We start from the raw sequence: 25,799 nt of genomic DNA, 5'->3' as shown, positions 1-25,799 counted from the left end.
AAGGGTGGGTGCCACCGGGAGTGGCGGCGGCAGTGAGAGGCACCTTTAAGTCTAAATTACATGTTTACCTCCTGAACACTGGCCTGAGCAGCAGCGTGCCACCCAGCACATGCTGCCAGGGAGATTGCCTCCACCACTCACCTGGCCTCCGCAGAGCCGATCCCTTACTGGTGGCCAGGTGAGTGGTGGAGGTGATCCCCTGCTGCAGGGTGTGTTGGCTGCTGCGCTGCTGCCCGGGGCAGCATTCAGGTGCAGCGGTAGCAGAGGTAAACACCTATTAATTTAAACTTAGAACATAAGAATAGCCCTGTGCTGGATCAGGCCCAAGGCCCATCTAGTCCAGCATCCTGTTTCACACAGTGGCCCATCAGATGCCACTGGAAGCCTTAAACTTAAAGCCTTAAACTTAAAGGTGCCTCTCACCACCCCCACCACAGATGCACGGGCACCGGCCACTACTGGGCACTGTAACCCCTTCCCCTCTCGAACTGAGGCCCACGGGGTGAAGGAAGTGGAGAGACAGTATTCGCTGTCGTTCTGATGAAGGGTCTTTGTAAATTCTGTATCCAGTTCTAGGCTGAACCAGAAGCTCCACTAAGGCAGGGATCTGGAAAGGATACAGACCTTGGACAGCTCCAAGGGGAAAGGGGTCAGGACCTTGGGTAGCACTGAGCAGGAGCCCACAAGAGCTGGTTTAGCAACACTCAAGGGATGTTGCTCCAACGTCTTCCTGAATCAGACTGCAATTTTTTAAATGGCTGTTACCCAGGCAGAGTGAATTGGCCTTGCCCTTCCCCTAGGGAAGGCTTTACTTCCTAAAGGAGACTTGCCTGATTTTCTAAGTGTTAAGAATCACCTAGTGCTAAGGACCCTAATACTTGTCTTCTTTCCAGATGAGCTAGGGGACATGTACTAGCGTTGGCAGGTCCTTAGAGGACTCCTCCAGACCAGAGGATGAAAACAGGCTATGTCCTCAGGTTGTGGTTCAGGTTCCCCTGCTTCTCCTGGTGTGGGCCCCTGTGGGGGGTCTCAGCAGTACAGGATCATCCTTGGTCTGGGCCTTAGGGTCTTCCTAACCTGTCCCATCCCCTGAACTGTCTGCCATGATACTCTGGCTTGAGGTTCTCAAGACAGCCTCACTGATGAAGAAATGAATGGTTCATTGATTTGATTTCCCGGATGACAGAAAGGAGGACAAAGATCAGGGAATAACTCATTCTTCTCCCTAAACTGCGTTACACAACAGTTTGGCCAGAGACTGCCAAGGGGTCTCACCCAAGGCAACCTCTCCAGAAGGGGGAAACAATACACATTAAGTGAAAGGTGTTAATAATTAGTATCCAGCCCATCTGGCATAAAATGAAATTAGCAATCCAACAGTCATTGAACTGGCATCTTTTATAAATGATATACCACAATGCATCATTATGTTGTTCCTTCACCAAGATCTAAATGTCTTGTTAACCTAGGACTTGCATTACAAGTAGGGAGAAAGTGCAATTCTGTTTTTACATAAAAAGGCATCAAGAAATTGGTCATTGCTGGAACTCAGAAACTTGCCATTTAACATCTCTCCATGCTGCTTACATGTTTTAAAGTAAAGTTGTGCTGTCGAGTTGGTGTCGACTCCTGGTGACCACAGAGCCCTGTGGTTGTCTTTGGTAGAATAGAGGAGGGGTTTATCATTGCCTCCTCCTGTGCAGTATGAGATGATGCCTTTCAGCATCTCCCTATATTGCTGCTGCCTGATATAGTTGTTTCCCATAGTCTGGAAAACATACCAGCGGGGATTTGAACCAGCAACCGCTTGCTCCTTAGGCAAGTTACTTCCCCACTGTGCCATTAGGTGGCTCTACGTTTACGGATATTCCTGCTGTTGTGGAATATTATCCCCAGAGATATATGAGAACAGATAAGTAAGCAGAAGATACTTTGGTTAATGTTAATTTCTTAAGTGAAGAAGAGTGTCTCACACTTGAAGTGCATCAAACAACATTAAATACATGGTTTATTAACAATGTATTAACACCTTTGGGAATTCCCCCCTCCCCCTTTGGTTTTAACTTGGTGCTGTATTTTTCTCTCCCTTTATTTTCTTTTTGTGGTCAGAAAAACTTAGTTCCCCAACTGCTTTCCCTGCATAAGGGAAAAAATAGGAGCATGCTAGTTAACATAGTTTGGGGGATTATTTTAACTGTGGGGAAAGGATGTGGGGAAAGAATGAAGGGTGTCCCTGTTGCTCCTGTATTGCAGCCTACAGGTTCTGGTTTTGATTTTTCAGAGCTGGAAGAAGTTATATTAGAATCTTTTTAGCTAAGTTTAGCTTTCCCCTCAGGAACTGGTCTGTGCTCAGGGGCGTAGCTATAATAGGGCAAGGGGAGACAGTTGTCTGGGGGCCCACTGCCTTGGGGGCCCCCCAGAGGCAAGTCACATGACTGACTCCCCCAGCCACACACCCACCTGGCTCAGGCTTCCTTCAGTTGTAGTCATCCTCCGAAATTGATGTGAGTGTTAAGACCTGGAGCTACCAGAACAGCATGTCTTTCTCTAGTACCATTCAATGACTTGCATCGTCCACAATTTACAAAACCTACTTCATGGGCTGAGCCTTGGGGGGGGGGCATTTTAAAATCTTGTCTCTGGGCCCACTCCAACCTTGCTATGCCCCTGTCTGTGTTCTTGGTTCAGGGTTGTTGTTGTTTAACGTAATCAAGCCAAGCATGCGCTATATGCATTTTCTGCTTTGCAGGATACTCCCACAAGTCCTTATAGTAGTAGATCCCTCCCAGCTGTTATTACTTGGCTAGCTTCATGCAGCTAATTCACCTATTGAGAAACCCATCCTAGAGTACCATGAAACAGCCTCGATTTATTCGAAGGTTGCCAGGGCACCGAGGTAATTTTGAAGCCTGGACCTAAAGGCCTTTGGAGCCTCCCCCGTACTGCAAGTTAAGCATCATCCCCCTACACCAGGGGAGTAGCAAGGTTGGAGTGGGCCCAGAGACAAGATTTCAAAATGCCCCCCCCTCACTGAAGTAAAATGTGTGTGTGTGTGTGTGTGTGTGTGTGTGTGTGTAAACAATTTAAGTTATATATATATAAACACCCATGTGCCACACTAGAACATCATCCTAAATTATTTTTTTAAAGGTTTTGTAAATTGTGGACAATGCAAGTCATTGAATGGTACTAGAGAAAGACATGCTGTTCTGGTAGCTCCAGGTCTTGACACCCACATCAATTTTGGAGGATGAATACAACTGAAGGAAGCCTGGGTGGGTGTGTGGCTGGGGGAGTCAGTCAGGTGACTTGCCTCGGGGGGGGGGGCAAGGCAGTGGGCCCCCAGCCAACGGTCTCCCCTTGCCCTATTATAGTTACGCCCCTGCCCTACACACACACACGACAAACACAGTATTTTTAACACATGGGTTCTTGAGGGCACAAACAGCAACTGAACTCACAAGAATGTAAGAATATAAAACAGGTATATTTATGCAAACATGCATTAGCAGAAACACTTCAACACGCAACTTAACATATCCCCATCCCACACATTTCTTTCCCCACTCTGTCTCTAAAGTACCAGTGCAGGTCACAATTGCTCTCGGCTGCCCAGCGCAGTGTGGGCTGGCAGTGCAGCACGGCAACCACACCACCCAGGACAGACTAAAGAGGATTTGGGGGGCCCCAGAGGGTGTGGAGGCCCTGGACGTTGCCCCAAAGTCCAGGGGTAAGAGTGCCTCAGGGGGCAAATGGTGCTCAGGGAAGGTTGCCAGGAGCTTCCTCTTCTCTCCTCGTACTTCTTGCAAGATTTGCAAAGGTCACATTGCTCCCAAAGAGCGACTCCAATAGTAGAAGAGGAGAGCATCTTGCTGCCCTGCAGCTGCTGGTGCCCTAATAATCTACAGAGAGGAGAGCTGGTCTTGTGGTAGCAAGCATGACTTGTCCCCTTAGTTAAGCAGGGTCTGCCCTGGTTGCATATGAATGGGAGACTTGATGAGTGTGTGAGCACTGCAAGATATTCCCCTTAAGGGATGGAGCCACTCTGGGAAGAGCAGAAGGTTTCAAATTCCCTCCCTGGCTTTTCCAAGATAGGGCTGAGAGAGACTCCTGCCTGCAACTTGGAGAAGCTGCTGCCAGTCTGTGAAGACAATACTGAGCTAGATAGACTAATGGTCTAACTCAGTATATGGCAGATTCTTATGTTCCTAAGTACTGCCTGAAGTGACTGCCTCACCTTGCCTCATGGAAGGTCTGATCCCGAGTGGCTGGGTGAATTTTCAACAAAGCTGGAGAATACAAGCAATGCATGAGATGTCCTAATTCTTTCCCCCCTTTAACAGGTGGCTCCCAGAGTCTGCTAGGTGGTTACTGACCAAAGGGAAGCTAAAGCAAGCTCACAGGCATTTGCAGAAGTGCGCCAAAATGAATGGAAAGAAAGAGTTTGCTGCCAAAATAAACCTTGAGGTGAGTCAAGGCATCTGGGATTAGGACCAAAAGAGGCAGACCAAAGGAGAACTGGTCTTGTGGTAGCAATCAAGAAAAGTCCCCTTTGCTAAGCAGGATGCACCCTGGTTTGTATTTTGAATGGGAGACTACATGCAAACACTGTAAGATGCCACCTTGGAGAAGCTGCTGCCAGTCTGTGTAGACAATACGGAGCTAGATGGACCAATGGTCTGACTCGGTATATGGCAGTTTCCTGTGTTCCTATGACAGAAATGATTTGACCAATCTCTAATTGTTCCAGCTATACAACAGCCAGAGAGGGTGTTCTGATCATCAGTGATGTGGGTGTTGTGAGCAACTGATTTGTCACTGCCCACTTGTAGATGTTGCCAAGGCAGAATTCGCTGGGCAAAACTTATGCCGTGGTTGAGAGTTCTTCTTCCTAAATGCTTTTCTCTCACCCTAAACTCCCAACCTTCTAGAAAATGGCAAAATCTGCTACAAAGCAGTTCAAGTCCTGCAGCCAGGATTAGGTAAGATGCATGCCGAATCTACACAATCTTTGCTCGATATCTTGTGGCATACAGTGTTCCCCACTTCCTCAAGGGGTGAGAAGTACTAGGGGTCGTGTTCCCTGGTTTTAGTTTCCCTGGGATGTGACAGTACTGAAGCTTTATCGTGCTTTTGTAATATTTGCTTTATTTTCAAATTTGCATGAGTGGAGATAAATAGAAGGCAGCAGATCTGCAAGCCAAGGAATTCTCAACCTTGGGTCATAGGAACATAGGAAGCTGCCATATACCGAGTTGGTCCATCTAGCTCAGCATTGTCTACACAGACTGGCAGTAGCTTCTCCAAGTGGCTTCTCCTTGCAGGCAGGAGTCTATCTCAGCCCTATCTTGGAGATGCTAGGGAGGGAACTTCGATATTTCTGCAAGACCAGCTCTCCTTGCATAAATTTCTGCAAGACCAGCTCTCCTTGCATCTCCAGGGGAAGGGTAGTCAGAAATTTAATAGCTGTCTCCCCTCCTGGCTGTCCTGCCAGCTCTTTGACCTCGGGGAGCACTGCCAACAACCCACATAGCTTTCCCCTGCTCCTCTGTAATGCCAGATCAGTCCAAAATAAATCTGAACTCATCCATGATTTGATAATGGATGAAGGGGCCAACCTGGTATGTATTACCGAGACTTGGTTGGGGGAGGCTAGTGGTCCAGTTTAGTCCCATCTTCTCCCTCCAGGATATTCTGTAGAGGAGCAGGTGAGGGGACGTGGGTGGGGAGGTAGGGTGGCTGTGGTCTATAGGGATAACATCTCCCTTAACAGGGTCCCTATCAGGGTATTGGACCATACTGAATGTGTCTACTTGAGTTTGGGGACCAGGGATAGACTGGGACTTCTGTTGGTGTACCGATTTCCCCGCTGCCCAGCGGAATCCCTTACTGAGCTCACGGACTTGGCCGCGGAACTTGCATTGGAGTCTCCCAGACTCTTGGTGCTGGGGGACTTCAATGTTCACTTCGGGACCAATCTGTCTGGGGTAGCTCGGGAGTTCATAACGGCCATGACAACTATGGGACTATCACAAGTGGACCGACACATATTGGGGGTTACACGCTTGATTTGGTGTTTTACTCTGATCAGGGTGGTGTTCCATGGGTGGGGACTCCTGTGATTTCCCCATTGTCATGGATGGACCACCATCTGGTTAAGGTTGGACTTACAATTACTTCCCACCTCCACAGGGGCGAGAGGCCCATTAGAATGGTCCGCCCGAAGAGGTTATTGGATCCACTAAGATTCCAAGAAGCCTTGGAGGGATTTAATGTTGGCTTTGCTGGTGATCCTGTTGTTGCCCTGGTTGAGAATTGGAACAACTTGCTCACCAGGGCAGTAGACACGATTCCCCGCAAGTGTCCCCTCTGACCCACTTCAAATTTGGCCCCTTGGTATACAGAAGATCTACAGGGGCTGAAGCAGCAAGGTAGGCGACTGGAGTGCAAGTGGAGAAAGACTCGACTCAAATTCGACAGATTACGACATGGAGCACATTTAAAGATCTATGCTCAGGCGATACGTGCGGCAAAGAAGCAGTTCTTTTCTGCCCGTATTGCCTCTGCGAGTTCATGTCCAGTGGAGTTGTTCAGGGTTGTGAGGGGATTAGTATCTGCCCCCCCTCCCATATTGCAAATATTACAAAAGCACGATAAAGCTTCAGTACTGTCACATTCCAGGGAAACTAAAACCAGGGAACACAACCCCTAGTACTTCTCACCCCTTGAGGAAGTGGGGAGCACTGTGTGCCACAAGATATCAAGCAAAGATCGTGCAGATTTGGCATGCATCTTTGGAGTCATCAGTTACCCGCTGTAATGTCTTTAAAGAGTTTTTCGCAGATAAAATCTCTCGGATTCGGGCCGACCTCAATGGAGACTCCACAGTTAATTTGATGTCTGAGCTGGAGGTGTCCAATGACTCCTCTTATGTGATTCGACTGGATCAGTTTCAGTTTGTGGCTCCTGAGGATGTGGACAAGCTGCTTGGAGTGGTGAGGCCTACCACTTGTACTCTTGACCCTTGTCCAACATGGCTTGTTCTATCTAGCAGGGAGGTTGTTGTAAACATCCTGGTAGAAATAATAAATGCTTCTCTGAGGGAGGGCAGGATGCCTCCTTGTCTTAAGGAGGCAATCATTAGACCTCTTCTAAAGAAGCCTGCATTAGATCCCTCAGAGTTGAGCAATTATAGGCCTGTTTCCAACCTCCCATGGCTGGGCAAGGTAATTGAGAGGGTAGTGGCCTCTCAGCTCCAGGCGATCTTGGAGGAAACTGATTATCTAGACCCATTTCAAACTGGTTTTCGGGTGGGCTATGGGGTGGAGACTGCTTTGGTTGGCCTGATGGATGATTTCCAATTGTCATTTGACAGAGGAAGTGTGACTCTGTTGGTCCTTTTGGATCTCTCGGCGGCTTTAGATACTATCGATGATAGTATCCTTCTGGAACGTCTGAGGGTGTTGGGGGTGGAAGGCACTGTTCTACAGTGGTTCCGCTCCTACCTCTCGGATAGATTCCAGATGGTGTCAATTGGAGATTGTTGCTCTTCAAAATCTGAGCTTAAGTATGGTGTCCCTCAAGGCTCCATACTCTCTCCAATGCTTTTTAACATCTACATGAAACCGCTAGGAGAGATCATCAGGGGATTTGGAGCTGGGTGTTACCAGTATGCTGACGACACCCAGATCTACTTCTCCATGTCAAGCTGGCATATCCTCCCTAAATGCCTGCCTGGAAGCAGTAATGGGCTGGATGAGGGAGAATAAACTGAAGCTGAATCCAGATAAGATGGAGGTACTTATTGTGCGGGGTCAGAACTCTAGAGACAATTTTGATCTGCCTGTTCTAGATGGGGTCACACTTCCCCAAAAGGAACAGGTTCGCAGCCTGGGAGTACTTCTGGATTCACACCTCTCCTTGGTTTCTCAGGTTGAGGCTGTGGCCAGGGGTGCTTTCTATCAGCTCTGGCTGATACGCCAGCTGCGCCCGTTTTCGAGATCAACGACCTCAAAACTGTGGTACATCTGCTGGTAACCTCCAGATTTGACTTTTGTAATGAGCTCTACGTGGGGCTACCTTTGTATGTAGTCTGGAAACTTCAGTTGGTTCAGAACGCGGCAGCCAGGTTGGTCTCTGAGTCAACTCGGAGAGACCTTGTTACTCCTTTACTGATGGAGTTACACTGGCTGCCAATAGGTTCCCGGACAAAATACAAAGTGCTAGTTAAGCCCTAGTTAAGCCCTAAATGGCTTAGGCCCTGGGTATCTAAGAGAGCGACTTCTTCATTATGAGCCCCACCGCCCATTGAGGTCATCTGAGGAGGTCCGTCTCCAGTTACCGTCCGTCTCCAGTTACCGCCAACCCGTTTGGTAGCTACACAGAAACGGGCCTTCTCGGTTGCTGCTCCGAGATTGTGGAATGTGCTTGCTGTTGAGATACGATCCTCCCCATCTCTGGCAATTTTAAAAAAACACCTGAAAACCCATCTTTTCACCCAAGATTTCTCAGCTTCCTAAATTTTGGAGGTTTTAATATCTGATCTATTTTAAAATTCAAAACCTGATTTCGGGGCTTTTAATCACTGTAATTGTTTAATTGTTGTTTTAAAATGTTTTAAAACTGTTAATTGTTACATTATTTTAAATTTGTTTTAGCTCTTTACTGTTTTAGTAGTTTGTTTTAATTGTAAAATGCCCTGAGCCATTTTGGAAGGGCAGAATACAAATCAAATCAAATCAAATCAAATCAATAAAGCAATTAGAGAATGCGGTCTCCATGAATGATCCTTACATGTTGTTGGACTATAACTCCAACATTCCCAGCCACAATGGCTGAAGGATGATGATGAGAGATGTCCAACAACCTCAACAATTTTCTGGGAACTCCTGTGTACAAGAAGTACAGAACTCTTGTGCTACCCAATACTGGATCCCAAGAGGAAGACATTGCTAAGGTGCACCTGACTCATAGTGTTCGCTCTCGCTCTCCCCCCCCCCCAAATCGCTGTTTCTGTGCGCACACACAGACCCTCACACCTTTCCCTTGGTGGGGAGGCCACCTTCTCTAAGGTGATGCTTATCTCCTGAAAAATACTCCCAAGAGATCTCAGCTATCATGAGGCAATCTCCTAGCGATTAACTCAAAAGAAGAGACATCAACAGATCACCCAGGGCTATCACCACTACATTGCCAAACACAGGCATTGTGGGCCAGCTGCCGTTTTGACTGCAGAATAAGGATTTTCCAGTCCTAGCTTTCATGTTTCCACATGGCATCATAAACATTCTATGGGGATGTTTTTGTTTAGAACATCAGATGATTTTATGCAGTATTACTCAAATGAGATAACATCCAAGAAGGCTAAATTATTTTTATTTTAAATGTTCAAAAGGAAAACTCACATATCTTAGATGCTGTTTCCTCAGTTTGTTGGTGAGTTCATTTAGATTGATGATGCTTGGACATCAAACCCATTAGGTAAAAAGACCATTGTTTTCAGCAGGGTTTAGGTGAGCATCAGGGGTGTAGCAAGGTTGGAGTGGGCCCAGAGACAGGACTTTAAAATGCCCCACCCCTCACTGAAGCTCAGCTCATGAAGTAAAAAAATCTTAAATGAGGCTGAATAGTGGTAACAAAAATCATATATATATATCCTATGTGCCACAATAGAACATCATCCTAAATTATTTTATTTATTATTTCTCTGTGTAAACTGCCCTGAGCCATTTTGGGAAGGGTGGTATAGAAATTGAATTATTATTATTATTATTATTATTATTATTAAATATTTTGTAAATTGTTTTGTAAATTGTGGACGATGCAGATCATTGAATGGTACTAGAGAAAGACATGCCGTTCTGATAGCTCCAGGTCTTAACAACCACATCAATTTCGGAGGATGAATACAACGGAAGGAAGCCCGGGCCGGGCGGGTGTGCGGCTGGGGGAGTCAGTCATGTGACTTGCCTCTGGGGGCCCCCCAAGGCAGTGGGCCTCCAGACAACCGTCTCCCCTTGCCCTATTATAGCTACGCCCCTGGTGAGCATTAAAGGTCTCTTCCCCAAAGAGGCCGTTTCCCCCGCTACCAGTAGGATCAGCAGGGAGAAGGCAAAAGGCAAAGGAGGAGCCAGCACTTTCTTTGGCTCTCAGACTGAGACAGTCCTACTAAGCTATTCCCTATACATTGATTCTAATAGGCTGTACTATAGCTGTTCTCTGCTTACATGATCAGCATGGCTTCTAGTTCATCTAATAACATAGACTCTGAGGCTATTCACACACGCAGTGGAAACCAGGCTAGGGGAGCATATGAACCGCCGAAGTCGTGTGGCTGCTGGTGGCTAGACCACCTAATTGTCCCCCACCCCCCATTAAATGAGGTTTAAATGAGGTTAAATGAGGCAAATGCTCTGCTAACCCCATTTTTCGGATCATGAGTCGCTGCAGCACCTCGCAAGGAGACCCCCGACTGGGAGGCTACAGCAAGCCTCCCAATGCCGGTGGGGGGGGGGGATCCCCAGAATGCCCCCCACACTCATGGGGGCATTCTGGGGCTTCTGAGGGCCAGGCAGCCCCAGATCCCCACCGCCCCTACCAGCTCCGTGACGGAGCTGGTAATCCTGTGGGCGGCTGATCCAGCTGCCGAGGGAGGGCTGAATGCTTGTGTGCACGGAGAGCAGGTCAAGCCTGTTCTCCCGGCCAAACCCCATCCGGCTCTTCACACTGCTCATGTGGAGAGCCAATCAGTCATTCTTCTAGAGCAGGGCTGCTCAACTTCGGCCCACCTGCAGATGTTGGCCTACAATTCCCATAATCCCAGGCTATTGGCCACTGTGGCTGGAGATTATGGGAGTTGTAGTTCAAAAACAGCTGGGGGGCCTAAGTTGAGCAGGCCTGTTCTAGAGTTACATACTCCAACAGGAAGTCTAACAATATTAACCTGACCTGCTGCTTGCATGCATACCAAATCCATGATGCTGTTGAGGCCGCAGAAAGTTCTTGCTCAGCAGTAGAACTACAGCACTGAAACCCGCCTTCAATTTCTCAGATGCTGAGTAAGACCGCAGCAGCAACCCAGAAGTCAGGTGGGAATTACTCCTACATCCACCTCTTCCGGACACCAGTGATGAGAAAGATCTCGTTCTGCATGGGAGCTGTGTGGTGAGACATCTTTTCCCCCCAACCCGGGATTTATGTGCTGTCTGAGTCTGCAGTTTCTCTGCACATCTCTTTATCTCCCTCCCCTTCAGGTTTGGGGTGGCCTTCTCCTACTATGGCATGAGCATGAACATCACAGGCTTCGGCCAGGGAATGTACATGACCCAGTTTGTCTTTGGGATCATTGAGATTCCTGCCAAGCTCATTGTGTATGTCGCGGTGAATCGAGCAGGGCGAAGGCCGTGCCAGGCCTGGTCACTCATCCTAGCTGGGTTATGCATAGGAATCAACATTGTCATCCCAACATGTAAGTAGGTTTGGTTTTGAAAAAGTATATATTTTCCAGAATAGGTAACTTACTAGGCACACTACTCTAAGGGAACTGAGAGATCCGACTAAAAACAGAGAGAGGTATGAATGAATACATATCTGTATTAGTAGACATGGAAGCTATTCTCATGATCAGTGGAAAGCAGGCTAAGGGTGCTTAGCCCATTTCCCACCGATCGTGAGACTCACTGGGCTTGCAGCCGAGCCCGGTTGAGTCAAAGCGGGTCACCCGCTTAAGTAGCCCTCCCCTAAGCCCACGTTAGTGGAGCGAGCGCTCTGCTAACCCGAGCTTTCTGATCGTGAGTTGCCGCAGTGCGGCTCTGCGGTTTGGCTACTCACGAGTAGACCCCCAACCGGGAGGCTGAAAAGCAGCCTCCCGGCTCGGGGGTCTCTCCAGCATGCCCTGTGGCCTTGCAGGGTGCCACGCAGCCCCCGATCCTCCCAGCCCCTGCCAGCTCCATAACGGAGCCGGCAGTCATGTGGGCGGCCACTTCGGCTGCCCAGAGCACACTGCCTGCTCGGGTGCAAGGAGAGCAGGCTAAGCCCGCTCTCCCTGCTAACCCTCCCCAGGCAAAAACTGTATCCTACCCGGGTTTGGGAGCTGTGTATGCTCTCAATTTCTGGTTGTGTGGAAGCAAGGTAAGAGGAAAACCTGGGTAGAAGTGATTATGTGGAAGGTATCGAGGTTTTCCTCCTACCTTGCTTCCACACAATCACTTCTACCCAGGTTTTACTCCTACCTTGCTTCCACACAACTGAAAATTAGGAGAACACACAGCTCCAAAACCTGGGTAGGGCAGAGTTTTTGATTGTGCAAATGATCTTATAGAAGAGGTGATTGAAATTAACCACCAAACTACCAAACCGCCCACCACTAGTCATCTATAGGGCTGAAAATAAATACTCTTCCGTTAGAGCCGATATCTCAAACTTGGGTCCCCAGATACTGTTGTACTATTATTCCCACCATCCCATAATGGTATTATGGTTGGGAAGAATGGAAATTGTACTCCAACCACACAGGGACATAGGAAGCTGCCTTATATGGAATCAGATCATTGGTCCATCTAAGCTCCGTATAGTCTACACTGACTAGCCGCGGCTGTCAGAGGTTTCAGGCAACGGTCTCTCCTCCCAGCCCTATCTAGAGATGCTAGGAATTGAATCTGGGACCTTCTGCATGCAAAGCCAGTGGTCTACCTCTGAGCTACAGACCTATCCTCAGCTATGGGCGCATCTAGGGACTCCAGTTTGAGAACTCCTGGGTTAAAGTATTTTTTACATTTCCCTTTCTCTTCTTTTGCTAATGAAAAAAGTTGTCCAAGCAAAGAGAATCCATGCAAATAAGCGTTCATTAATTAGAAGAATATAAATAATTATTATAAATAGATGTTCATTCATTAAAACAATATAAAGAATTGCTGGACTGAGTTAAGACCGTTGGCCTGGATAACCAGAATTGTTTCGTCTGACAGTCAGCAACTCCCAAAGACTCAGAGGTCTTTTTAAGCTTAAGATTATTTGAATAGAGATGCTTGGAGTGAACTTGGGACCTTCAGGGAAGGGAGCTGGTCTTGTGGTAGCAAGCATGACTTGTCCCCTTAGCTAAGCAGGGTTGTAGGAACGTAGGAACATAGGAAGCTGCCATATACTGAGTCAGACCATTGGTCTATCTAGCTCAGTATTGTCTTCACAGACTGGCTGCAGCTTCTCCAAGGTTGAAGGGAGGAATCTCTCTCAGCCCTATCTTGGAGAAGCCAAGGAGGGAAGTTGGAACCTTCTGATGCTCTTCCCAGAGCAGCTCCATCCCCTGAGGGGAATATCTTCTAGTGCTCACACTTCTAGTCTCCCATTCATATGCAACCAGGGTGGACCCTGCTTAGCTAATGGGACAAGTCATGCTTGCTACCGCAAGACCAGCTCTCCTCAGCTTTCCTCAACCAGGTCTGCCCTGGTTGCATATGAATGGGATACTAGAAGTGTGAGCACTATAAGATATTCCCCTTTGGGGATGGAGCCGCTGCTATGGGAAGAGCAAAAGGTTCCAAATTCCCTCTCTGGCTTCTCATAGCATGACAGAGCTATGGACACTAATGAAGCTGTGTGTACCTTTGAGACAGACTTCCCAGAACCTTTTGCAACACTTCAGAGAATGCTGGATGGGCCAGACAGATTGTGTGATGGGGTGGCAAAACATTCTGAGCTGGTTAACTCTTAACTATGCCTACTGTGCATGCAGATGTTCATTCTTCACATTGTTCTGTGTGGGATCTGTGGACTGAGGACTTTGCATTGCTTTCCGTGTAGAGGTTCCTCCCACTTTCCCAACAGTGCCCTGTTCCTTCTTCCAGCACTGGGGATTTTGCGCTCAGTCATTGCCGTCATAGGCAAAGGATTCTCTGAAGCTGCTTTCACCATGGTCTTCTTGTATGCATCAGAACTCTATCCTACTGTCCTCAGGTAGGAGGGAGATCCCCTTGAGCTCAGAGGTAACTCAGCTGGTAACTAGTAGGCTGTGGTTGGCCTAGATGGGAAGCAGGATGCTGGGCTAGCTGGTCTGATCTAACAGGAGTCCTCTTAAGTAGATCCCCCAGCCTCCATCTTCTAGCCTATGCAAATCCTAATGGAATACATTCCAGGTATTTGCTTTTCTACAATATTGACTGAAAATTAGGGTTGAAATATTAAATTGATTAATCACTCAGTCAGATTAATCAGATACTTTAACCCAATCCAGGCATTATGCTGATGTCTATACACTTGCACAAGTGTTTGTGTGAATGAATGTACCTGTGTTCATTTAAAAAGTGAAGCTGGATACAGGCTTTTCAAATTAATGGTACAGATAGGAAGTGTACTTCTGGACCTGCGTTCAACATAACATGTTGATATTATTTTTCTTTGTAAATTGCCCTGAACCATTTTTGGAAGGGTGGTATAGAAATCGAATTATTATTATTTATTTATTTATTTACACAGTCAGACAGGTGTTATTGACTGGTTTGTTTTATACAGACATCGAATCCTTCCCAAGGACCTGGGATGGCTGGATTTTATTATCAATGCTGTTATTATATCATTGCAGAATATAGGCTGTTCCCAGTAAAGTTGCTTTTTGTAACTGGCTGATGGTGATTTCTGTGGCCCCTATGGTGTTGAGGTGCTCTTCAAGTTGTTTTGGAATTGCACCTAGGGTGCCAATTACCACTGGGATTATTTTGGTCTGTTTCTGCCACAGCCTTTCAATTTCAATTTGTAGACCTTTGTATTTTGTGATTTTTTTCTGTTTCTTTTTCTTCTATTCTGCTACCCCCTGGTATTGCTATGTCGATTATTTTGACTTGTTTTTCTTTCTTCTCGACTACAGTTATATCTGGTGTATTGTGTGGCAGATGTTTATCTGTTTGTAGTCGGAAGTCTCATAATATTTTTGCATCTTCATTTTCTACCATTTTTTCAATTTTATAGTCCCACCAATCTTTGGCTACAGGTAGCTTGTATTTTTTGCAGATGTTCCAGTGTATCATCCCTGCTACCTTGTCATGCCTTTGTTTGTAGTCATTCTGTGCGATCTTTTGACCACAGCTGATTAGGTGGTCCACTGTTTCATCTGCTTCTTTACAAAGGCGACACTTGCTGTTTGTTGTTGACTTTTTGACTTTTGCTCTTATTGCATTTGTTCTTAGTGCCTGTTCTTGTGCAGTCAGTATTAAACTCTCTGTTTCTTTCTTCAAGTAACCATTCTTAAGCCATTGCCAGGTCTTGGTGATGTCTGATTTTCCACCAATATTGTGCAAATATTGACCATGTAGTGGCTTATTTTTCCATTTTTCTGCTCAGTTCTTGACTTGTTCTTTCTTGTAGGCCTGCTTTGTTTGATTGGTGTTGAATAGTTTCTCGTTATTGACCATTGGAAGTGCATCTTCTTCACTGTCCTTGATATATTCTTCAAGGCTTCTTTTCTTCTCCTCTACTGTTTGATGATGATGATGCCTGCCAGAGATGGATCCAAACTGGATCCAAATGCAGCTTTGCCCACAATTCCAGGCATCATCTAAATCCAAAGGTGCTTCAAGTATGTGTTTGGCTTCTAAAAACTATCGTTTTTTGCTCATGTGCGGGTTTTATTAATTATTGATGGTTTTTTAACTGAGAGATGGCTTTGCTAAAAATCAGAATAAATGAACTATCCGGTGAGCGATCTGTATAGAATTGCCAGGGCTTGGATCTCCCACCCAATGTGAGACATTCAGCCTCTCTGCTCTGTTTCTAGACAGAATGGGCAAGGATACTGCTCCTTCATGGCACGTCTGGGTGGGTCTGTAGCTCCTCTCATTTTCCTGCTGGACAGCATCTGGAAACCTCTGCCACAAGTCACATACTGTGCCATGGCAGTGCTGTGTGGCTCTGCAGCCTTCTTCCTCCCCGAGACGTTGAACATCCAGCTGCCAGAGACCATTGAGGACATTGAAAAACAAAGGTGAGAGTCAGAGACACCAGCAGGGTTCCCTAACACAGGGATTCCCAGGTGTTGCAGACTACAACTCCCATAATCCCCAGCCAAAGGTCATTGCAGCTAGGCATGCTGGGAGTCAACAACGTCCTTGTTACAGGGAACACTGGACAGCTGGCTGTTCCAAGCCTTGTCAGTCTGAGCAAATAAATCCCAAGAATGGTCAGCCAGTTGAGTGGGGGCGGGGCGGTCCTCAAACTTGAGTCCCCAGACATTGTTGGATTATGTACAGCACCCAGCATCTCTAGTCCAAGTCCCTTCTCTGAGTCAAGTCACTTGTCCACCTGGCTCAGTATCGTCTACACAAACTGGTAGCGGCTCTTCAGACAGGCGTCTTTCCCAGCCCAATTGGGAGATGCCAGGGACTAAACTTGGAGCCTCTGCATGCAAAGCAGATGCTCTGCCACTGAACTACAGACAGCTCCTTCTGAGGACAAACCAAAAGAGAACAAAGCTCCATCCTAGAACAAAGCAAACAAGTCCCTCATCCTAACTTGATATCTACTGTATTCATCTGAATCCAAGACTAGGTTTCCCTCAAGTTTTTTGATGCAGAGGGGTCATCTTAAATCCAGCGTCCTCTTTCTTTTTGGTAAATCTAGGTGTTTAATCTCTATTTTAAAAGGGGCCCATCTTAAATTCAGAGTCATGGTAAACATGCTGAAGGGGCTGTGCCAATGGGTCAACAACCTTTGGTGCTGCCCTTCAACAGTGCTTCAGTGGGGGCAGCAGGACAAGAAGCAAGCCCTCCCCGAAAGGACCCAATAGGCTGGAACGCAGCAAATGATGGCCCAAAATAATAAGCAACCTAATATTGGTCTAGGAAGTCAGGGAGGAGGCTAAGTTAGAGCCTTCTCCCTGGCATCTTATTTTCTGTGTGGAGAGAGGTTTTGTATGAAAAAGCATCCAGTCCCATGAGCCTCCACTTGCACTCTGAAGTGGTACGTCCCTGACACTGGACAGTGAACACCAGGCCTTAGTCCCAACTAACTTTTGCTGGGCTGGAGCTGGATAGAAAATGGTGTGAGAAATTAAATGCCAACATTTAAGAGGATGATGCTAAACCAAACCAAACGAAACAAACACACACAAAAACCCCACCTTAAGTAGTTCTAGTTCTAATGGAGCCCACTTTCCACTTATTTAACATGGTGAGGTCATTCTCATGGCAGCCCTACCCGGATAGGACAGTGATAGCCCTAGTTGGACTGGTCATGAGAATCGCCAGGATTGGTCCTGATACCAGTGATCTTCAACCGGGTAGCCTAGGTTTTGAACCCGGGCTTAAAGTGAAGGAGGAGGACACGCATGTGCCCTCTTCTCTCACCAGCCAGTCATGTTGAAGCTCGGGCTGCCGATAGTCCGTACTTCCATGGAGCTGGGCAGAAGGAGTGCCCAGCAGCGGGGAAATCCCCCAATGCACCATGCTTCTTACACAATGAATTGTGGGATGCCGGAGGACACAGCCCGCTTTCCCCACTCTCACTCGCTGCTCTGGGATCGCTCTCACACTGGTAGTGTGGGCACATGGTGTGAGTGACCCTGCAGCAGCGAGGATCATGTTGGGGGAGGCTGGTTGTGACCTGCCTCTCCTCCCCAGCCTCACCAAAAATGGTCATGAGAACAACCTTGGTGACTTACCTAGGAACCCCTCCTATGTCCTGTGAATTTGAATTGTATCAAACTGTCATTCATTCATTCATCCATTCATTGTCAGCACATGGGTTACAGAAATGTTGTCTATACCTTGAGTGGACTCTATCTTGAACCAACATGATTCCAGGTTCAATCCTTGGCATTTCTAGGTAGGGCTGGGAAAGACTCCTGCCTGAGGCCTTGGAAAGCCAGTTCACTTCATAAGATGACCTGGAAAACAAACTACTTATGGGCATTTGGAAAATTACTTATGGGGATCTGGAAAACAAATGCTTATGGGGAACTGCTTGCATATAAGTTTCCTTTAGTAGCAAAAATAATCTTTCTCTCTACTCCTTCACTGCAGCCCAGAAGGGAAGAAACAGCTACGTGTAAATGTGTTTGAAGTTGAGCCTCTGCGTTCATGACCGAAGTCACCAATCGTGCTGCTAGTAATGGGAGAGTAGGGATACAGAGGGGATGGTGGAGGACCATGTAAATCCATCTGACCTTGATTTTATACCACAAATAAAAGCAAACAGCTGCAACTTCATCTGGTGTCATTTCTCAGGACGGAGATGAGTGGTGCGGTGGGATGGTTGGTTTCTGAACTTGGTGCTTTGGCAACATAAGCCATTAATGGTTCAGCCATGACAGCAGTTACAAGCAATGTTTAATAGTCAACTTTCTAACAGATGGTTGGTATGTTCATTCACACAATAAAAAGCATCACATATAATCCATCTTATTTGTTTGTTATTTCTCTGTGTAAACTACCCTGAGCCATTTTTGGAAGGGCAGAATAGAAATTAATCAGTAAAATAAATAAACAAACAAATACATAAATCTGTAGCACAGTACAGGGCACATGGGAGTTCAGATGCATCAAGTAAATCTTCAAGTAGATGTTCTTTCTCATACTCTAATGGTTTAAGGGCACATGACACAACCACTTTGCTGAAGCAAAGCAGGTCTAGATCTGGAACATAGGAAGCTGCCATATACCAACCAAGTCAGACCACTGGTCCATTTAGCTCAGTGTTGTCTACACACAGACTGGCAGTGGCTTCTCCAAGGTTGCAGGCAGGAATATCTCTCAGCCCTATCTTGGAGATGCCAGGGAGGGAACTTGGAACCTTCTGCTCTTCCTGGCTCCATCCCCTGAGGGGAACATCTTGCAATGATCACACTTCTAGTCTCCCATTCATATGCAACCAGGGCATAGCTAAGGGGACAAGTCATGCTTGCTGGGGACAAGTCATGCTGGACAGTGCCTGAAATTGGTTATCTTCAGTGACTTGACTTGTTGTTTTCCCAGAAATATATCCAAAGTCCTTCCAGAACAATTGGCAACTTTTATTTCAGGTAATATCCATCAGTGGAGCAAATATGAATGTACAGCCTACTTCTCCTTCTGGGAGAAGTCCTGAAGCCACTGAAGAAGACTGATTTTAGGTTGAAATGCACCTAGCTGTTGGCTCTTATGAAACTCAATGGACTCTTTCCCTACAAGAAACATATTTATCACTCCTTGGTGACTGACACTGTTCATTTTATTGTAGAGATTCTGATTTATGCCCCTTTATGGAGGAACATAGGAAGCTGCCATATACTGAGTCAGACCATAGGTCCATCTTGCTCAGTATTGTCTACACACAGACTGGCAGTGGCTTCTACAAGGTTGCAGGCAGGAATCTCTCTCAGCCCTATCTTGGAGATGCTGCCAGAGAGGGAACTTGGAATCTAGATGCTCTTCCCAGAGCACGTGGCTCCATCCCCTGAGGGGAATATCTTACAGTGCTCACACATCAAGTCTCCCATTCATATGCAACCAGGGCAGACCCTGCTTAGCTAAGGGGACAAGTCATGCTTGTTACCACAAGACCAGCTCTCCTCTCTACTGAAAATAGAGGCAGTACAGAGTATATAGAAATACTTGTGATGTTAAATACTTGTTTGTAACTCTGGCTACATGATGGTGAGCATGAAAGCTATTTAAGATTTGTGATATGGTGTATATATTAACCATTAGGTGTGACAAGAATAGTTTTTATGAAGAGGTTGTGTCTATCTATCTATCTATCTATCTATCTATCTATCTATCTATCTATCTATCTATCTATCTATGTGATCTGGTTCACATAGTATAATTGGACTTTCAAAAAGCTTTTGACAAAGTTCCCCACTAAAGGCACTTGAGTAAACTTAACGGGGATGGGATAAGGAGATAGGTTCGTGTGGATTGGTTGAAGGACAGGAAACAGAGGGTAGAAATAAATGGACAGTTTTCACAATGGAGCGAAGTAAGAAGTGGGGTTCCCCCAGGGATCTGTACTGGAGCCAGTACTCTTTAACTTGTTGATAAGTGATCTAGAAGTAGGGGTAAACAGCGAGGTGGACAAATTTGCAGATGACACTTAACTATTTAGGGTAGTGAAATCCAAAACAGATTGCAAGGAGCTCCAAAAGGATTTCTCCAAACTGGGTCAGTGGGCAACAAAATGGCAAATGCAGCTCAATGTAAGCAAGTGTAAAGTGATACATACTGGTGTAAAAATACCACAACTTCATATATATATACTGATTTGGGGACTGAGCTGTTAGTGACTGACCAGGAGAGAGATCTTGGGGTTTTGGTGGACAGCATCCACTAAGATTGTCCGGGATTTTGTCCTGGGTTTTCCAGATATTTTAATAACAAATAAATGGTATCCAGTTAAGCACTGGAGTGTTTCAGATTGTTACTGCTCATATTGTTATCATATCCCAAAATCTCATCATCATCTTTATTTGTTAGATGGAAAATCTAGATTGTCATTCTGGGAAAGAAACTTTTGTTTAGCTTATTTTATCTATGTTATCAGATACAAATGATATGGCAAGAATAAAATATCCTTTTGAATAAATAATTTAGTTTGAAGGGCAACTATTCTGGCACATTTTTGTAAAAATAATGCTTAGCATTTGTATAGCTCCCCCCACCCCGCTACTCCCATGTGCATATGTTTCATATGTAGGGTTGACAGCTCTGAAGTATACCTGGAGACACCCCCCACTCTGGATATTTGTGTCTGTGTGTGGGGGGGAATAGTGGCTGACATACAGAGCAAGGATTCACCTGTGCAGTGAGACAGCAGCCTAACTGAATTTCCTAACTATTTTGTGCCTCCCCTTCCCCAGGAAGCCCGCTGTGCCACCTAAAAATATGTCCCTAAGGGTTGTGCAGTCCTTGGGGACATATTTTCAGGTGGCACAGAGGGATTCCTGGAGAAGGGAAAGCCCTCCAGTAAGAGGGCTTCCGGGAGAAGGGTGCCTGAAGACGGCACAGAGGGCTTACAGGAGAAGCAGTCAAAAATGGCTGTTTTTCCATTGCACCACGGTAGTTAGGAAGTTCTGTTAGACTGCTCTCTTGATGCACAGGTGCATTCTTGCTCTAAATGTCAGCCAATAATCTTTTAATGGCTTGATAATTATCAAGCCACTAAACCCACCAGGATTGCTTTCAGTAATCATGCCTATTCTTCGAGACTCCAGACTGGCTCTGGATTGGTTGGATCCCTAGTATCATCCTTGCCACAGTCTTGTAAGGTGAGTAAGTATCATCATCATTCCCATATTGCAGCTGAAGCTGAAAGGCCACCAATGAGCTCATGGCAGAGGCAGGATTTGAAGCAGGGGAGTCCTGATTTGGAGCTTGGTCTCTTAGCTGCTCTAGGTAAAGGTAAAGTATGCCGTCAAGTCGGTGTCGACTCCTGGCGACCACAGAGCCCTTTGGTAGAATACAGGAGGGGTTTACCATTGCCATCTCCCACACAGTATGAGATGATGCCTTTTAGCATATATTGCTGATTTCCCTTATTGCCGCTTCCCATAGTCTGGGAAACACACCAGCGGGGTTTCAAACCGGCAACCTCTGGCTTGCTAGTCATGTCATTTCCCCATTAAAGCCCTGTTCACATGTTATCTTCTACACTCATACAGTCTGGATACCATGTGCACAGGTACATATTTGCACAGGTGCAGGTACAGTAATTCACATGTTACCGTATTTACCCGAATCGAAGACGGATTTGAATTGTAAGACAACCCCCTTTAAAAAGTTGTGCCTGCCTTTACTCAAAAGGGTCAGGACTCTGGATTTAAGATGACATCTTGATTCTAATATTTTCTAATATTTAAAATTTTTGAAAAAATCTAGTCTTGGATTCAAGTAAATACAGTATGTTGACCAAAGGCTCAGCAATATATTTCCTATCTGTTCCATGAATTTGAGGGGCCTGAATCCAGGTTCCCTTTTAAAACGAGCACAGATACAGGATGGCGCCTGGTGGGGTGGGTGTCGGGGCAAAAAGAGGCAGTCCCCCCCCGACCGAATTCATCCAGTCTCATTGAATTCAGTGGGGCATAGGGTTGCAAGCTTTCCCCCCCTCACCCTGGAAAAAGTCCTGTACTTCATGCAAAAGCACTGAAATCCCCAGACCTTGCCTTATGGCCTCAGTGCTCGTGCTTTCCAAGGGAAATGACTTTGCATGGGGCACCTTGGGCTTGCCCCCTCCCCAGGGACACCTTTCAGGGAAAAGATCAATATTTCTTTTAGGCCTAATTTGGAACAGGCTGTTTATGCAGCCTTTGTTCTCCCACAACCCCTCCTTATAAATTAATGCAATTAGCCTTTAACCATATATCATTCGATGAAAGTTAATGTGATTGCACAGATGACTTAAGGGAAGCTATTCATTCAGGAATTTCCATCCACCCTTCAGCTCCGTTTTCTTTCTCTTGAAATTAAACTGAGCATGAACGCCAAGACAGTTATTACAAAACTAACCTTTTTCTAATGTGAGATTGAAAGTGGTGCACCAGAAGCCATTTCCTCCCCTTTCATCGAGCACTAGAGCACTACAACAGAAGCCGCTGAGTCTTAATACAATTTCCAAATGATTAACAAAGGCTCAAAGTAATATTTTGTAGAGCTGGAAGATACAAGCGAGGCTACGAGGGGGTTGCTTTGAACATCCCAAACGGGGGGCCTTCAATTTTGGTGAAATGTTATCCTAGATGAGGAATGCCTTCAGTATGGTGCCAAGTTTTACTTGGAACACGGTAGCAACAGTGGGCCTTTTATCATGTAAAAAAGCTTTTCCCACTTGAAACTGGGAGTGGTGGAACTTCTTTCCTGGTAGCCACCATATTGTTTTCCCCATAATGGCTTGGATGTGGAATTGTTCCAGGACATTCTGGGGGGAAAGTGGCAGTTATGCCAAAAACATGGTGGCCCACATTGGTAATATCTATCTATCTATCTATCTATCTATCTATCTATCTATCTATCTATCAAAACATTTCTATACCGCCCAAAACTTACATCTCTGGGCGGTTTACAACAAAATAAAAACAAAATAAAATATTCGTTAAGACAGAAATGGGGGGGGACACACACACATTAAAACAATTAAAAAATTTAAAATAATATTTTAAAATAGCATTAAAACCAATTAAAACAACATTAATTAAAAGCCTGGGTGAAGAGATGTGTTTTTAAAGTCTTTTAAAAAGCTGTCAGAGATGGGGAGGCTCATTTCACTAGGGAGCGTATTCCAAAGCCTCGGGGCAGCAGCAGAGAAGGCCCATCCCTGAGTGGCTAACAGACGAGCTGGTGGCAGCTGCAGACGGACCTCTCCAGCAGATCTCAGTGGGTGGTGGGGTTCATGCCGAAGAAGGCGTTCCCTTAAGTACCATTGCCATTTCCCCCCACAGTGCCCCAGAATAACATTGACTGGTTTATGAATACAACAGTTCCCAAAGTAGTTTACATATAAATAAATAAATAAATAAATAAATAAATAAATAAAAAATAAAAAAATAAAATGGCTCTCTGTCCCCAAAGGGCTCACAATCTAAAAGCGAAACACAAGGTAGACACCAGCAACAGCCACTGGAGGGATGCTGTATTGGGGATGGATAGGGCCAGTTGCTCTACCCCTGCTAAATAAAGAGAACCACCACTTTTAAAAGGTGCCTCTTTGCTCAGTTAACAGGGGAATTACTAGGCTAATGTTGCACATGCGGAACAATATGTAGCGTGTGTAATGAAGAAAGGACAAATTTTGCCAAACACCCCCCCCCTTCTCTCTGCAATCCTCTGTGCCTCCTGAAAATATGTCCCTGAGGGCTGCCGAATTCTCAAGGACATATTTTCAGGAGGCACAGAGGGGTGCAGAACGAAGGCAGGACTGGCAAAAATTATCCTTTTCCTAGTGTGCTCTGACTGGCAGTGACCCTCCAAGGTTTCAGACAGGAATCTTTCCCAACCCTACCTGGAGATGCAAGGGATTGGACAATGTGTAGCAATGTTGGTGGCAGCGTGTGTTCAAACCTTTTGGAAGGATGCCAACACTACAGCCACCCCCTCCCCGGCTCACCTGTAACCGCCCCACCTGAAGCTTCACCCTGCTGCTCACTCCACCTCCGCTGGTCTGTGTGGTAGGGATGCACACGGAACCAGTTCCCTGCACTCCCGGGAGGGCAGGGAGGTTACTTTAAGGGACAGGAAGGGTGCTTCCCACCTGCCAATCCCTGCACTGCTGCTTTCCCCCTGCTGGCACTCTCCCAAAAAGCATGGGTGCAGGGCTGCAGCGTTCCTCCTTGCAGCCCCATTCAGCATCACTATGCAAATAGCCGACCCGTGTGCGCCTGTCCCTGAAAGTAGCCCCCCTGGCCTCCGAACAGGCTCAAACGCCGGCATTTCGAACTGGTTCGATGCTCCAGAAAAGGAGTGCCAAACTGGTTCTGTGCACATCCCTACAGTGTGCCAGACCCACTAAGCCCACAGTCCCTGCATGTGGCCCAGCTTGCTAACCTTTTCTGGCTGCAGGGCAGTATGATGACATAAGAACATAAGAACATAAGAACAGCCCTGCTGGATCAGGCCCAAGGCCCATCTAGTCCAGCATCCTGTTTCGCACAGTGGCCCACCAGATGCCGCTGAAAGCCACAGACAGGAGTTGAGGGCGTGCCCTCTCACCTGCCATTACTCCCCTGCAACTGGTACTCAGAGGCACCCTGCCCTTGAGGCTGGAGGTGGCCCACAGCCCTCCGACTAGTAGCCATTGATAGACCTCTCCTCCACGAAGTCATCCAAACCCCTCTTAAAGCCATCCAGGTTGTTGGCTGTCACCACACTGTCCACTGTCATGACATCACGGACTGGTGACAGGCGCCTGGCCGTGAAGGTCTTTCACCATGTCGCAGCCGGCAAAGGTTATCTCTGCATACAGAGACTGTGGGCTTAGTGGACCTTCTGTGGAGGTGACAGGTGAGTAGCAGGGGCAAGGGGGCAAGGTGAGAAGGAGATACAGCCGGTGAGCAGTGCTTGGTGACCCCTCCGGGGGGAGCAGGGAGCCTATGGCTTTAGAACCTCCCCTGCTAACTGAGCAACGAGGCACCTTTTTAAAGTGGTTGTTTTCTTGATTGAGAAGGGGGAGCACAACTGGCCCTATCCATCCCCAGGACAGCATCCCTCCTGTAGCTGGTACTGTTGTCTGTGTTATGTTCCTTTTTAGATTGTGAGCCCTTTGGGGGCAGGGATCCTTCTTATTTATCTCTTTATTTTCTTTGCATACCACTTTGGGAACTTTTGTTGAAAAGTGGTATATAAATATTTGTTGTAGTAGTAGTAGTAGTACACATCCCCACAATTAAGGAGAGGAAAGCTGGTCTTGTGGTAGCAGTAGCAAGCATGACTTGTCCCCTTAGCTAAGCAGGGTCTGCCCTGGTTGCATGTGAATGGGAGACTTGATGTGTGAGCACTGCAAGATATTCCCCTCAGGGGATGAAGCCGCTCTGGGAAGAGCAGAAGGTTTCAAGTTCCCTCCCTGACAGCATCTCCAAGATAGGGCTGAGAGAGATTCCTGCCTGCAACCTTGGAGAAGTCACTGCCAGTCTGTGAAGAAAATAGTGAGCTAAATAGACCTAAGGTCTGACTCAGTATATGGCAGCTTCCTATGTTCCTATAGGTTTGCCACTGATTTGGAACGCACTGCATGTGAGGCAGATGCTCTACCACTGAGAAATGGCTCCTCCCTAGCACAACAACAAAAACCATGTGTATTAACAAACTGCATATATGACAACAATTGGGTCAGAGGACTCAAATTTCATT

The 25,799-nt window shown here is 46.4% G+C and overlaps 1 protein-coding gene across 1 annotated transcript in view; it reads left to right on the top strand.

Moving 5' to 3' along the window:
• LOC128352397 (solute carrier family 22 member 7-like) overlaps nucleotides 1-18,172 on the top strand; it is a 42,490-nt gene extending 24,318 nt beyond the window's left edge. Inside the window, 6 exon segments of the mRNA XM_053312964.1 lie at nucleotides 4,344-4,467; nucleotides 11,051-11,163; nucleotides 11,253-11,467; nucleotides 13,842-13,950; nucleotides 15,764-15,970; nucleotides 18,006-18,172. Coding sequence (XP_053168939.1) covers nucleotides 4,344-4,467; nucleotides 11,051-11,163; nucleotides 11,253-11,467; nucleotides 13,842-13,950; nucleotides 15,764-15,970; nucleotides 18,006-18,066 — 829 coding nt within the window. The 3' untranslated portion in view covers nucleotides 18,067-18,172.
• Nucleotides 18,173-25,799: the final 7,627 nt, after the last annotated feature.

The sequence above is a fragment of the Hemicordylus capensis genome, chromosome 1 (genome assembly GCF_027244095.1).
Source record: "Hemicordylus capensis ecotype Gifberg chromosome 1, rHemCap1.1.pri, whole genome shotgun sequence".
NCBI lineage: Eukaryota > Metazoa > Chordata > Lepidosauria > Squamata > Cordylidae > Hemicordylus > Hemicordylus capensis.
The sequence above is the reverse complement of the archived record's forward strand: the minus strand, read 5'-3'. Positions and strand labels throughout refer to the sequence as shown.